This window comes from Mirounga leonina, unplaced genomic scaffold (assembly GCF_011800145.1).
Source record: "Mirounga leonina isolate KUSES-001 unplaced genomic scaffold, KU_Mleo_1.0 Mir_94, whole genome shotgun sequence".
Classification (NCBI taxonomy): domain Eukaryota; kingdom Metazoa; phylum Chordata; class Mammalia; order Carnivora; family Phocidae; genus Mirounga; species Mirounga leonina.
This window is the reverse complement of record NW_023270855.1, coordinates 9,293,634-9,308,204: the sequence shown is the minus strand read 5'-3', so window position 1 is coordinate 9,308,204 and position 14,571 is coordinate 9,293,634. Positions and strand designations below refer to the sequence as shown.

At 51.6% G+C, this 14,571-nt stretch overlaps 1 protein-coding gene across 1 annotated transcript; it reads left to right on the top strand.

Moving 5' to 3' along the window:
* Positions 1-205: 205 nt before the first annotated feature.
* On the top strand, positions 206-11,823 carry CAV3 (caveolin 3). The gene is made up of 2 exons (XM_034997190.1): positions 206-443; positions 11,068-11,823. Exons 1-2 carry the CDS (start codon positions 330-332, stop codon positions 11,407-11,409), a joined length of 456 nt encoding a protein of 151 aa, XP_034853081.1. The 5' UTR covers positions 206-329; the 3' UTR covers positions 11,410-11,823.
* The last annotated feature ends 2,748 nt before the right edge of the window (positions 11,824-14,571 follow it).

Genomic DNA, 14,571 nt, shown 5'->3' with positions numbered 1-14,571 from the left:
AATCCCAGGGCCTGCACCAACAGCCCAGACGCCCCGTGGCCCACAGATGCCAAAGCCTCTGCTCTCGCTCGGGTGAGGCCCCTGTAAGGAGCGCTGGGCCTTCCAGCAGAGCTCCAGTCTTAATTTTAGCTTGGAGGCCTGCCACAGAGGCGTTAGCGAGAGGCAGGCTGAAGTTATGTGGGACAGCTGTCAGAGGGCATGCTGGGTGGGGCCTGCTTAGCCGGCAAAGGCACAAGTCTGGGGACACTGAACTGTGTCCCTGCCCCAAGTCTTTTCAGCCACACTGGCCACACGGCTCAGGTCTCCTCCCGCGGTCCCCCAGCTCCACAATGATGGCCGAAGAGCACAAAGACCTGGAGGCCCAGATTGTCAAGGACATCCACTGCAAGGAGATCGACCTGGTGAACCGAGACCCCAAGAACATTAACGAGGACATAGTGAAGGTAGGCTCGGCGGGCCTGTCTGAGCACCGCTGCCCGGAGGGTGTCGGGTTTGCAGAGCGTCTGGGCACAGGACGGGGGAGGGCTCTGATCCATGCACAACCACGACCGGCTTCCCCGACGAGAGGCCCTGTTCCTCGGTCTGCTCCAAATCCTCCCTCAAAAGCCAGCATGTACCCCCCCAAAGAACGTTTAGCATAAACAAGAGCAAAACCTCAGCCGGACATACATGACGCAGGTGTGGGGCGGGGAGGCGACTCACAGAGGCAAGTGCCATTAGCTAATGGGTCACACTGTATTTCTACTGGTAAGGGCTGATCTGTGATTCTGATGCATTTAGTACTGAAATGCTGTCAGGTAACGGCTCTTCCCATTAGCTCCTGGCCCTCATCCCAGGATGAAGACCAACGGGTGGCCAACTTGGGCTCTTTTCTGCGCCAGGGGTTATTTCTGCGGTCTCCGCGGTGGGCGCGGGGTTAATCCCCAGAGGGTGGCTTCCAGTACGCATTAATTCCCCCAGAGCACTGCCCCGTGTCCACTGCCCAAGGTGTGGGGGCCATGCCCAGCACTCATGCCAGCTCCCCGCTTGACCCCAGGTCCTACGGCCAGGCCAGGGCAGAGGCCTCTCGGAGGGCACCGGGCTCCCGAAAGGCAGTGCTCAGAGGACAGTTACCCAGCTTTTGGGGCGTCTCCCCCATGGCCACTGCCTGAGTCAGCCCCTTTCCTCGTCTGGATGCCACTAGCACCCTGGCCGCCTCCAGGCCCACACCCTCGCTCCAACCTCCGCCCAGTAGCCACAGGGATCTTTCAGCAGAATTCCTGGAAGCAGGGTGCCCACCCCTCGCATGGGAGTCACAGGAAGGGCTGTTAAAAGGGCAGGTGCCTGGGGCCCCCTGGGTCCTACTAAATGCATCAGAATCACAGATCAGCCCTTACCAGTAGAAACACAATGCGACCCATTATACAATCACCTGATGTCATTGTACATTCTCTAAGCAGCCACAATTTTAAAGAGGAAAAACAAACAGGTGAAATTTTCGTGATATTTTTGATTTAACACAGTATTTCCAAAATAGTATCATTTCAGCATGTAACTGATATAAAACAATTATCATGCGCTATTACAGTCTGTTTTCATGTTTGAAATGCAGCCTGTAGCTTACACTTAGGCTGCCTATCAGTTCAGCCTCCACATGGATCAGAAATCCTTGTTTTGTCTTAAGATCTCATAAAATGTACAGTTGAAATCAAGTCACAGGCCCAAATCGTTCCAAACATTTTTAAAAAGTTTTCCCATCTCAGAATGAAGTATCATCTTTTACATTTGAATTAAAATTAAACAAGATTTAGAATTCTTCTGTTGCCCTGGTCATAGGTCAAGTGCTCAAAGCTCGTGGCCACTGGACTAGACAGTGTGGCTCTGGGCTTGCTCAGAAGCACAGCCCCTATGCTGTCATCCGTCGGTGGGACACCTCCCCTGCCCAATAAACTTTAACATCTCCCCATGGCCTTCAAGCCCCAACACGATCGGGCCCCAACCTTCTTCTTCCGCCTTCCAGCTCCAACGCCAGGAGCCGGCCACATCAGCCAGAACATACTCCTGTGTCAAGGAGCATCCCCCCCCTCTCTTCCCTGCGGTGAATGCCCTGCTCCACTTTCAAGACCCAACTCAAATGTCACCTCTTCCAGGAAGCCTTCCTCAGCTCCTCCAGGCAGACAGTCGCTCCCTCCTCCATGCTCCAACTTCCCTCCAGGCATTTCCCCCATCATAGCTCATACTATGCTATTACTGTATTTATCTGTATCATTAAGGGTGCCCACAGGGTACTGATGGCCCAGTGTGAGAAGTGCCACAAGGGGGAAATTACTAGATAAATGTAAAATAGTATTCATCGTGGTTTGTGCAGTGCGGTCTGGAGGAAAGAGTCCCGAATTCGGCTTTAAAAGGCCTGGTTTCAAATTTACTCTCTTCTACCTAAAAGCCATGACCCTGGACAAGCCACCTAGGTTTTCAGGACCTGAGTTCCCTCTGTAAAATGAACATAATATCATTTACCTCCACCAGGTACAGGACTCTCCGAGCAGTGCTGTGCAAATAAAAGTATAACGCGAGGAATAAAAGAAATAAGGGATTGGAAAGTGCCTAACACAGTCGCTGGTGCACAGCAAGGGTGTGACAAGCGTGAGCGGAGGTGGAGCTTGGAGGAGCGTGCAGGACAAGACAAGGCAGCCGGGGGCCAGCTTGTACAACCAGGTTCCCCTTCAGGCGGTCCCTAGCCGGCTGCTGAGGGCAGAGAAGAGGATCCCAAGGGAGAATGTGGCTTCTGAAAGAGACCCACAACAGCTGACAAGTGTAGAGAGTCTCTCAGGCCCCACCGAGCCTGGAGTGAGCCAGCTCCAGGCTCCAGGCCCAGGTTCTAATCCGAGGGAGGGCTGGGGACAGCCTCCCCAGGAGCTGAGAGCAGTCTCTCCGGAACCCCAGAAAACATCCCTCAACGGCTAAGCAAAAGGCCTTGCAGATAATCTTGTCGAGAGGAGATGATTATTTGGTGTATTTATTGGACGTTCCCTGGTTTGGGGAGTTATTTGACTTTCTTTTGTTTTGAATAACTGAGAAATGAAAAAGCTTTGAAATTCAGAACGAGGATCATAGAACGGAGTCAGATAAATAGCACAAACAGGTCAAAGCCAACTTGGGGTTTGTGTATGGTCTTGTGAAAGAGATAAAAGGAAGGAAGAGACAGGAGAGCTGGCTAGGCAGGGGACCTGTCTGAATGGGATCCTGGGGCACCTGGGTTTCTTTAATTAACTGGGGCAAAGACGAGATGGAGGGAGGCGGCAGGAAAAGGAAGTGAGAGGGTGAGAGAGATGGAGAGAAAGAGGAACAAGGCATAGGTGGAGATGAAAGCTGAGGAGGGACCTGTCAGGCTGGTTTCACCAGCGCTAATGGGCTAGAATGGGAGACACAGAAAGATGCCGGAATAAGACCAAGCTACAGAGACCCAAGTTCTGGTCCCAGCCTGACACAGGCTTGCTGTGTGACTCCAGGGAAATCCCTTTCCCTCTCTGGCCTGAGGACTGGCATCAACAGAAGCTGGGTGGTGAAGAGAGAGACCCGTCCCCTCTGTCAGCAGCTGCTGAGGTTTCACACAGAAAAGCCAAGGACACAGAGCAGGAGAGAGACCCGTGGTGTCTGTGGACTTGACCCTCAGTAGACTGGAGGCGCTCCCTTTTGACTTTCCAGTCAAAACTTCCCCAAACTTCCCCAACAAAGGCCTGGTACAGCCCTTGAACCTGGGCTGGAAAATGGGTGCCAAAGGCATAGGGAGAGCCCTGCACAGCCTGCCAGACTTGAACTGGGGTCCCCAAGGTTTGGGGCTGGGTCTCGGGCTAAGGGGAGGCTCCTGGGGATTAGAACACACCCCGTTCCCTCCTCCGCCAACCATCACCACCATTCCCAGAGTACGGATCCCACGAATTGTTCCTGAGTGCCTACTATGTGCCAGGTCCTGGGTTGTCTCAGAGGAGATGGGGATGAGCACGCATGAACCCGCATGCCAGGCTCTGGGGGATGTGAAGGTACAGCAGCAGTCCCCAGGGCTCTCCCTCCTTCCCTTCAGACCCAGCTCGGAAACCCGCAGCCTCACCTCAAAGGCCTCTGAGTTCTTTCTGAGAGGGCTCGGGGCTGTCTCCCTAACCCACACTGAGGCACTCAGATCCTAAAGTGGGAATGCTTGAGCCCAAAGTGTCACACAGGTCCCTCTCACCTTCAGGCTCCAACCTCTCTCCCCACAGCCACTCAAGGTCAAAGAGGGCAGGGGGCCAGACATGACCCCAGCCCATCCTACAGCTACATCTGCCACTAAACACCCTCCTCCCTTAGAAAAACACACAAACCGCACCCTTTGCCTATCAGCTCAGGCTAAGAAACACCCAAAGGACCCAGTAGCCACCAGTTCGGCAAACTCTGCTCCCGGTTTGGGCCCTCCTGGACACCCCGTTGCAGAAAGAGGACACTGACCTGGTACTTCCTCTTGAGAGGAATCCAAACCAACAGAGAGGATGAGACTCAAATAATGAGAATATCTGGGAGAAGGTGCTAAACGCCATAGTTTAGGCCCTGATGAAGTGTCCCGGGGTTTAAGGGAGGAAGACCTTACTCTCGCCTGGGAAAATCAAGAGCCAGCTTCATGGGGAGACAGAAGCCCAGGTGCATTAAAAAAAAATGGGGAAAAAATTAAAATATGAATAAGCCTTTTGAAGAAGAGGGAACAAAATAAGCAAAAACCATACAATTGAGAAGGATGTTGGGTGGCACTGGCAAGCGTGAGAGATGGTTACTGCCACCACCCCCTCAACCTATGTCCATGGCAGACATTATTAATGGATCCCAGCACTCTTCCACGAAGCCACAGACCGTTGGTGAGGCAGAGCTGACACATAGAGGAAACCTCTTTGCTACTCTGCCTGCTGAAGAATGACAGGACTAAGTGCATCTGAAAGAGAATTTGTGGGAGAAAGCAGAAGGGGCAGGTTGAGACTGGGTTTTGGGAGGCCATCCAACCTGCCACTCATTCTATGTTGGCGGTTTCTTCCTTTTGGACATGTCTGGTCCCCTATCAGGTACCTCTCAGAAGACCTCCACTGGACTAATCAAACTGAGGTATTTATAATTTAGTGTTATGGGGACTCCTAGGTATTAACTAATCTAGCTTTTCAAAAGGTGGTCCACTTCCTGGGGGAGCCGGTTAAAATGCAGATTTCTGGGTTCTGCCACCAGAAATTCCTATTTGGTAGGGCCGGTGAGTGTTTTGCACTTTCAAGTACAGAGTCCCCCTTGTCCTGTAGAAGAGAAACCTGGAGTCCCGAGTTATTACCAGTTTCCCCTCAAGACACACTGTGTTGGTTATCTATTGCTGTGGTCACAAATTGCCCCAAACTCAATGGTGTAAAGCAGCAAGCCTGTGATGGTCTCCTACAGTTCTGTGGATGCAGCTGGGCACTTCTACTGCTCCCACTGGTGGCCTCTCAAGCGGTGGCAGCCACCTGGGGCCTCTGTTGAGCTGGCTCCCTCCTATGCCTGGTGCCTCAACGGGGACGGGTGGAAGGCGGGGCGCAGCTGGGAGGCTGGCATGGCTAGGTCTCTCCCTCAGGTGGCCTCTCCACCAGGCTCTAGAGCAGGGGATAGTAACAGACTTCTAACTCCACCAGTCTCTATATCAGCATATATGGCAGCTCGGGACTCCCCAAGGCAGAAACTTCCAGGCCTCTGTGAGGCTTAGTTCTGGACCTGGCACGGCATCCCTTCTCCTGCATTCGGGTGATTAAAGCGAGTCCTAGGGCAAGCCCAGACTCAGTACGGGATGAGAAGAGGCAAGGGCTTAAATACCCAGGGCCATGACTAATTGGGGGTCATCTCTGGAGACTGGTTAACACCCCATCCAAAAGCTGGCAAAATACTAAATATAAGATACATGGCCGGAAACCACCTACAAGGGCCACATTGTGAGCATTGCTTTGGTTCCCCCAGATCATATAGAATTCTATTATTGTTATTACCAATCATAATTATTGCCATTTTTCAGCTGTTTTACAGCTATCACCCCATTTTAGCTTCCTACTCTATTGAGCCATGTTTCTCAAATTATCTGGGCAGAGGGCCAGTTTTATTATAATAATTTCAATTTGTTGAACACCAACACTTTGGCAAAATTCAACAGAAATGAATTACTAGGGCAATGAAATGAAAAATAGGCATCTACAATGTAAGCCCCAATTTTTATTATTATGAGGGTTACCAGACATACAACGACCGGCTCAAATTTCTGTGACTATTTCTAAATGCTTACTCTCAACTTCTGTCCATACCTTGTTGGGAAGAGGGGCACCAGCTCTGGACCACCCTTTAAGTAGCAAGGTACTAGGCAAGAAAACTAAGACCCAGCAAAACTAAACCTTCCCCTTGGGTGTTCTGACTCCAAATCGAGCTTTGAGTCACTAGGGTTCTTGGCCCAGTCCTCTTGGTGTGTTTAAAAACAAACGAAAAAACAAAAACAAAACAAAACAAAACAAAAAACCCCGGAGGCCCAGAGAGGAAAAGCACCATGCCCCAAATCACACAGCAACTCAGTGGTCAAGTAGAGACTGGCACCAGGTGTCTATCCCCCTGCCTAGAGCTCTTTCCCCACCCACAGATACTCTATCTGAATTGTCCAGGGCCCAGGATGCCCAAGGACTGAGTCATACAGGAATCTGGGGAGGTATTTTTGACAGGGGGTGGCTGCTGGCCTTCCCCGAAACCTCTGGCAAAGCCCAGCGCTGTTGCCCTGCACCCTTCCCCATCCTCTTGGAGCCTGTGGGGGCTGCGCTGGCTCATTCCGATTAATCAACTGGCTCTCTCACTGTTCCAAAAATAAATATGCCAGAGACGGGGACACCGACTGAATGGGCAGCCACGTTCACCCTTCCCACCCTCTACCCTCTCTCCAATTGCACACCAAGCCCTGAGGTTCTGCCGATGGGTCCAGCACCCACCCCACCACCCTCCCAGGAAAAGCCATCTCCCCTCCACTTTAGAGACGGATTCAGAAATGAAGTCACTGTGTGCTTCTGATGCACCAGCGTGACTGCCTAAGATCTCCCTGAGCCGGGTCTTATAAATACCTCCCCAAAGTCAGCGCTGTGACCAAAGCCATCCCAAGGCTCAGCCCGAGTTAGAGGAACAGCTGGGCCTGCCCACACAGCCCATCCCCCAAGAGCACATTTTCTGATTCCCAGAAAACGAGCAGTCGCCCCATGCACAGTGCCCAAAGGCAATTACAGGGAATAATTCAAATGTCAGCACCGACGTCTTCTGCAAAGAAGTAATAATTAACAGACACAACAGAGAGGTCCCAGGGAGTGAGATTATTACCGTAAACAGAAATGAGGGAAAAGAAGCCTGCACCCATCTTACCAGTGCAGGTGGAGGTGTGCGTGCATACGCACACAATTACGACGAGGTAAGCCGCAGAATTACTGTACTTAGGATCTGGGGTGTCAACAGATTTTCTGAGATATATTTTCACAGCAACATGAGAACTGAACACATAATTACTGCCACTGAGCACCTACCAGTGCCAGGTACTATGCTGAGCATTGCCCAAGAGGTGGTATGCCTAGCACAGAGTGGGTGCTGAATGAATCTGTGTTTGAATGGATAGAAGGATGGATGCATGGATATCTATGGGTGGATGGATAGATCCATGGATCAATGCATGGATGGGTGGATGGGTGGGTGGATGGATGGATAGATGGATGAGAGATGGATGGGTGGGTGAATAGATGGTGGGGGGGTGAACGGATGATTAATTATTTCAATTCCTCATAACAAGGTTGTAAGAAATAGCAAACCCATTTTACAGATGAGCAAGTGAAGCTCAGAGGTGTAAGTCATCTGCCAAAGTCACTCATCAGAGCAGCATGTCACTGGTGTGCCAAGCCACTTTTGGGGCTCTACCATCCTCTTGACGAGAACACCCTGTAACAACCCACAACAACAGCTAACGGTGATTAATCCGGTATTCTGTGCTGGCCAGTGTTCTGAGTACTTAGATGTCTTAACTTACTGAATCCTCCAACAAACTTTATGAGATGAATCCAAGAAGCTGAGGCACAGAAAAGCTCAGAAAAGGTTACAGAGCCAGTCAGTAGCAGAGCTGGACTCCAGCCTCCAGAGCGTGACTTCCAACGGGGCTCTTTTCCACGCTGCCACCTCTCAGAGGCCAGACACAAATAATCAAATGTGTTGAAAGGCAGGATACATGAGACTAAATGAACAAAGCAGGCTGGGCTACAGAGGAGCAGGGCGGGTGGCTGGAAAGAAGGGGCTGGGAGCCCTGCCTTGAGGCACGTCTCTCTGGTCAACGAGGACCAGACCTCTGGGCCCTGCCTCCCACCTCTGGGCTGTCTGCCTCTTGTGAGGTGAGGAGACAGGGCTGGGTCACCTGTGAGTAGCGGAGGCACCATCCTAAGGAACAGCCACAGGAAGGGCAGGGAGGCCACAGGCACCGAGTGGGAGAGCGAAGGAAGGAGGAAGTGCCTGCTGGGACAATATCTCCTCCGGCTGGCAAAGTTCCTGGGGCTGCCCCATGCACCAGAAGCCAGCCAGGGTGCTAAGAGGCATCAGGCTGGGGCAGGGCCATGATGGAGGAGGGGCAGGCGACAGAGGTCAGAATGCCGCAATGGACAGGACCCAGGCCCTAGGGATCTAACTGAACCTCGATAATCATTCTGGGTGGACCCAGGTCAGGGTTGGAATGGTCGCCCAGGCCTATCCTCCCCAGCTTCTGAGATTTGAAAGCTCCCCCGAGAAACAACAACTCTGAATTTTTGCCCCGTATAAACCAAATAGAGAAGATGCCAGTCCTTCCCATCCACTGTCCAAAGCCATGAGGTGCTCCTCAACCAACTTGGGACTTCTTTTCCAATTATCCAGCACACCAGTTTTCCATCTCTGCCTCCAAAGCTCACAGTCCACCAAATTCCCAGCCTGCCACCACTTCCCAGAAGCCCTCCAGGAATAAGTACCATCTTTTTGAGATGAGGACCATATTTATATTCTTCCCTCCAGCCTCGCCCTTCCATCCAGGCCCCCCTTTAAGAGGTTAAATGACCTCTGCTGAATCCCAGCAGAGACAGCTGGAGGCTGAGATTTACAGGGGGTCCGGGAAGGCCCTACTGACTCCCTGAGTCAGCTTTTCACATCACCTGCAGCCTGAAATCCCAGGCTGTCAACTTTGCTCCCCTTGAACATACCAGCCCCTGGGTGAGACCTCATCCTCTGCGGTCTCCAGGGGGATCCAGGGATCTGAGGCGTGGCACGGGAAGCTCAGAATATACTCATGTGACAAAAACAGGACTCGCCATTATACATACAACAGGGTTGTGTCCACTCCCTCCCCCCAAAAAAGTCACCCTGGAAAGAAAAGCACCAAAGCAAGGACATTGTTAGTACTAGAGAAATACAAATTGGAGATGCTTTTGTTTTCCTTTTACTATTTCCTGAATTTTCTGCAATGTGGCTATGTCATTTAAAAGCAATTTGAATAGTAATTCTGTGCCCAGATGAGAGGAACCCCTGGAAGACTGATGTTTGAGCTCTGGCCCCCCACCTCCAGGCCCCACAGGTGACCCCTCCACCCTCAGTCTGATGAGTTTGAGATTTCATTCAACCAGCTTTTATTCAAATGGCCCAGGAGCATGAAAGATGATCATGTCCCCATTTCACAGACAGGACAGCTAAAGCTTAGGGATGTTAAAGGACGTCGCATATGAGCTATGATAGTGTTTAATGCAGAACGGGGACTCAAGAAAGTTTAGTTAAATGACTCGGCTGAAAGTACTCTTTTTTTTTTTTCAAGTTTACTGATTATTTTTTCCCACTTCCCAAATGGGGCCTCAGCAACATTTCACAGTGGAAAGTGTGAACCGGATTCTCTGAGCACCCGTGCTTTCCAGCTGCAAGGTGGGCTGGGGTAGGCAGCAGGAAGAGGAAAGTCCGAGGTCGCCGTGGGACTAGGGTGAGGTGCTTCGGGCCTGCTGAGCCTGACTCGGCACCAGACACCTTTACGAGCCAGGACGGCATGGCCCTCACTTCACCACATGCCAGATCCTAAAATAGCTCTCAGACCTGTGCGCCTCTCTCTAACCCACTGCCATCACCCCAAACCAGCCTGGCAGTGGGTCCCGCCTGGAATATTGCCACGGCTCCCCACTGGACCCCACCTGCGCCCTCTCTCCCAACCACCACTGGCCCAGCCAGCTACGCAAAATCCAGATCAGATTGCCGACAACAGGCTGGTGGTTGCCGAGGCCGGGGCGGGTGGTGAGCAAAGGGGGTCAAAAGGAACAAACCTCCAGTTATAAAATAAGGAGTCCCGGGGATGTAAGGTACAGCACGGTGACTATGCTTCACCACACCGTGCGGCATATATGAAAGGTGCTAAGAGAGTAGGTCCTAAAAGTCCTCATCACACACACAAATTAGAGCTTCGGAGACTGCTCATCACAGTGACTGTCTGGCCAGGCCCCTCCCGCCTCACTCTGGCCACGCTGGGCTTGCCCTTGGCCTTCTGGAAGCACCTGCATCACCCCGAGGGTGCACACTGTCCATCCCATGAGGTCCTAGCCGTGCCCAATATGTTTCTCCAACCCTCGCCCCTCCCTCCACCTGGCTCCCTTCAGGGACCAGCCTAGCTAGATGTCTCCTCCTTATCCCCAGGATGACCAGGACTGTCCAACTCTCTAGGATCATAAAATCACAGAATTTAGGAAACATGCCTTGCACGTCCTGGTGGCTTTAAGCAAGTCACGCAAGTCCCCAGGGCCTGTTTATCCACCCATAAGATGAGGGCGTGGGCCCAGCTCCGTGCCTCACTGCTCCCGGGCACCACCGGCATCACCGGGGAGCTTGTCAGAAATGCAGTGTCAGGCCTCACCCCGGCCGTGCTGAGTCAGGATCCCCGGCAACGCGGCCCCGCCAGCAGGTGCAACCAGCCCTCCAGAGCGTTCTGCCGCCGGCACACTGAAGTGCAGGAAGTGGGTGGATGTTGTGACCGAAAGATTGCCCTCCCCCCCGCCCCCGCAGGTGGATTTCGAAGACGTGATCGCAGAGCCCGTGGGCACCTACAGCTTCGACAGCGTGTGGAAGGTGAGCTACACCACCTTCACGGTCTCCAAGTACTGGTGCTACCGCCTACTGTCCACACTGCTGGGAGTCCCGCTGGCCCTGCTCTGGGGCTTCCTGTTCGCCTGCATCTCCTTCTGCCACATCTGGGCAGTGGTGCCGTGCATTAAGAGCTACCTGATCGAGATCCAGTGCATCAGCCACATCTACTCCCTCTGCATCCGCACCTTCTGTAACCCGCTCTTTGCCGCCCTGGGCCAGATTTGCAGCAACATCAAGGTGATGCTCCGGAAGGAAGTGTAAGGCCAGGTGGGGGCGATGGGGGTGGCCGGGCAGGGCAAGTCAGGCCAGGCTGGCCCCACGGTACTTCTCGGCGGGCCTGCTGGCGAGCGCTTTCTCTTTAGGGACTGCTATTTGCCCCCAAGACGGAAGCACACAGTTTTGGGAAGCCAGAAAGAAAAGACAGCCCTGCCACAGAAGCACAGTGGCCCTGCAGCCTGCCCCCTACCCCACCTCGATGCCCCCGCGACCGGGCAGGAGGAAAGAGAATTTGCTAAGAGGCAGCTACTGCAAGTCTTTGCATTCATCTGTACTGTAACAGCACCAACCAGCACTCAGTTCCCACCCGGGGTCAACCTGTCCATGCACACCACCTGGGAAAGCTACCAGTGACTCTTGGCATTAGGAGGGTGACTCCAATAAAGGGTTTCGGCTGCATTTGGGGAACACTGTGTTTTGTGTGTGTCCAGAAGGTAGGTACATGTCCCGATGAGCTCCAAAAATACAGTTTGCTGCCCTGAGAAACAAGTGGGGCAAGTTGGTTGGCCCTCCTCTGGGCCAAATTCAAGAGCCAGAACAGAGCTGGGTTCCTCTTGGGCTTCTTCTTATTCGCTGGCTATTTGCTCCCCCATGTTCCTAGGGAGATTATTTCCCTTTGGGTTCTGTTGCTCTGGGCCAGCCAGTGGTCACCAACAGAAGAAAATGGCCCTTGGGCTAGAAGGGGCGGGAGTCCCTCCCTGGGCACCACTGAGGGCAGGGCCTGAGTTAAAAACTCTCAGAACCTCCCCTTTGGCTCACCAGACTCCAAGGCCCTGGCCCTGGTGCTTGGCACATGCACCCCTTCAGCCTTCAGAAATGTGATGAGGGCACAAGGTCCAATTTGTGCATGTGTGGACTCACTATGGACGTAAAAAACAATAGCAGGGGCATAGTCCACCTCCTCCTCACCTAACCCCACTGGGGGTGAAAACCAGCAATCTTACATTCTTTAGAGATATTTTTCCCAAGATTGTTATCCAGAACTTAGTCCTCAGAAAAAAAAGGGGGGGTGATTTTTGTGATTACATTTGTTTGGAAAATGCTCTATATTTCTCTGAGATTTTTCAGTAGACATCAGTATATTAAAGGCTCTGACAAGTCCTGCAGTGAAGAAAACTGTTCAGGCCAGTGTCTCCCAATCCCACTTGACCTTTGTTTCCCCCCATGTAACACCCATTTAAGTCTCATAAAATGATGGTTCCGCAGCAGGTTTTCAGAGGCTTCAGCTCACTGGTGCCTGGACATGAGCCCAAGGGGTGTTGGGGAGCAGTATGGTGGAGCAGATAAGGAGACAGGACATAGGCAGCCTCGGTTCCAGTCCTGTCTCTCCTCCTAGCTGCCTTCTCTGGTCTCAATTTTATCATCCATAAAGCGATCCCTAATGTCCATCTCAGCCCTAAAATTTTACTCATTTTTGCTTTTTCTAGTATCTTATTATGCCATTTTTAAACACAGAGGAAAGTTGAAAGGTTTGCACACCATCTAGTTTTGACAATGAACGTTTTACAGCTCCTACTTTGTCACAGCTCTCTCCATCCACCAGCCTCAGCTTTCTTTGTGCATGTTTCTTTTTTATGCATTTTAAAATAAGCTGCAGATATCCATATTTTTACTACTAAACACTTCAGCAGTCATCCCTTAGTTTTTTCTAGGTGGGGCAGTTACAGCCTAGAGAGGTCAGCTCTGGACTTGCCAAAAAGACACCCAGCAGGCCAGCACTGGAGTAAAGCAGCTCCTGCCCACTGCTCTTTGCTCTATGCAGGGGCTCTGCGCGTTTTCAGGTGGATTGAGTGAGCCCAGGCTCCTCCTGCTGAAAAGGTTTAAAGTCAGTATCACTTACATCCTCCTCGAAGGGGGCTGCCCTTCCAAACATCTCTTGAAGGCATTAGGCCATCAGCTTCAGACTTGGCATCTTGGGTTGTGCAGAGATGTTTCACCACCTCGACATTTTCTATAACCTGATTTGACTACAGCTCCAATTTTTGAAACTTGCTCTCTTTCACTAGGGGCAGATGAAAGCAGGTGCTCAATTACCCGTGAAGTTCACAGAACTGGAGAAAGGGCACACAGTTAAGATGGATGTATGTCTGAGAAGTTCTGTTTCTTCCAGGAATCTCCTGGAGAAGTAGCAGGAAGAACAGCATGGGGGCGTAATGGGAACAGGCCAGAGGAGGAGGCGGGGTGGAGTCCCGCTCTCTCTCATATGCTACATTCGGCTCATCAGGGACTCTGGCACAAAATGCAGCTCCAGAGTGTGAGTCCACGGAACCCAAGAATGAACGCGAACCCATCTGTGGTTCTGTAGGTAGCCCCCTGATCTCACTGGAAGAAGTATGTGTTAGTGTCCCTTCAAGGTGACAATCTAGAATCCTATTATCTCCAGAGTTAGACGGTGGCACACAGTGGGTGTGGCTATGTCATATACAAGAGATCCGTGCCTGGGTCTTAGAGCCTTTTTTTTTTTTTTATGGAATTCTGACAAATAGTGACTGAAGACCATGGGACCAGGTCCCCACCCCCACCACACCCCATGTGTTCTTCTGTCATAATCAGGCAGAAAACTCTGCCATCCTGCAGGGGAATCCAAGTCCACAAGCCACCAGACACGATCACTGTTTTAGGGAGGGAGAAAGAGGGCAAAGCAACATATGAAAAAAAATTGTTTATTCAGTGCGCCTTTTATAAAGCAGTTGATGAAGCAGACATCTTGGTATTAGCCACACCATTCACTGAAAGGCACAGTCCACGAGGGTACCGCAAAAATCACCACAGTAGAACAAAAGCGAGGAATCCACATTTTGCATTTAGTGTTGTTTCATTGCAATTGAATAGAAAAGGTTAAGGACTTTGAAACCAGGATCTTTGTAAAAGGCAGCCTCCTGCAGTTGTAACCCACAGATCCATCCCCAAAGGAGCACAAACTGTGTGAGAAATTATTTTTTCAGGGCCGAAAGAAATAAGGCTCAGAGTCTTCAAGTGTTCACATTTCACTTTTGACCATTGGAATAATGAAACATTCCAGAAGAAAACCTACATGTTCCAATTGACTGGCACCTCCAGCCATGCCTTTGGTTTGCCAACAGGTCTGACACTGTGGGAGAAAGTGGTATGCAGACCTCGGGCGTGGGGTTTGGGGAAGGAGGACAG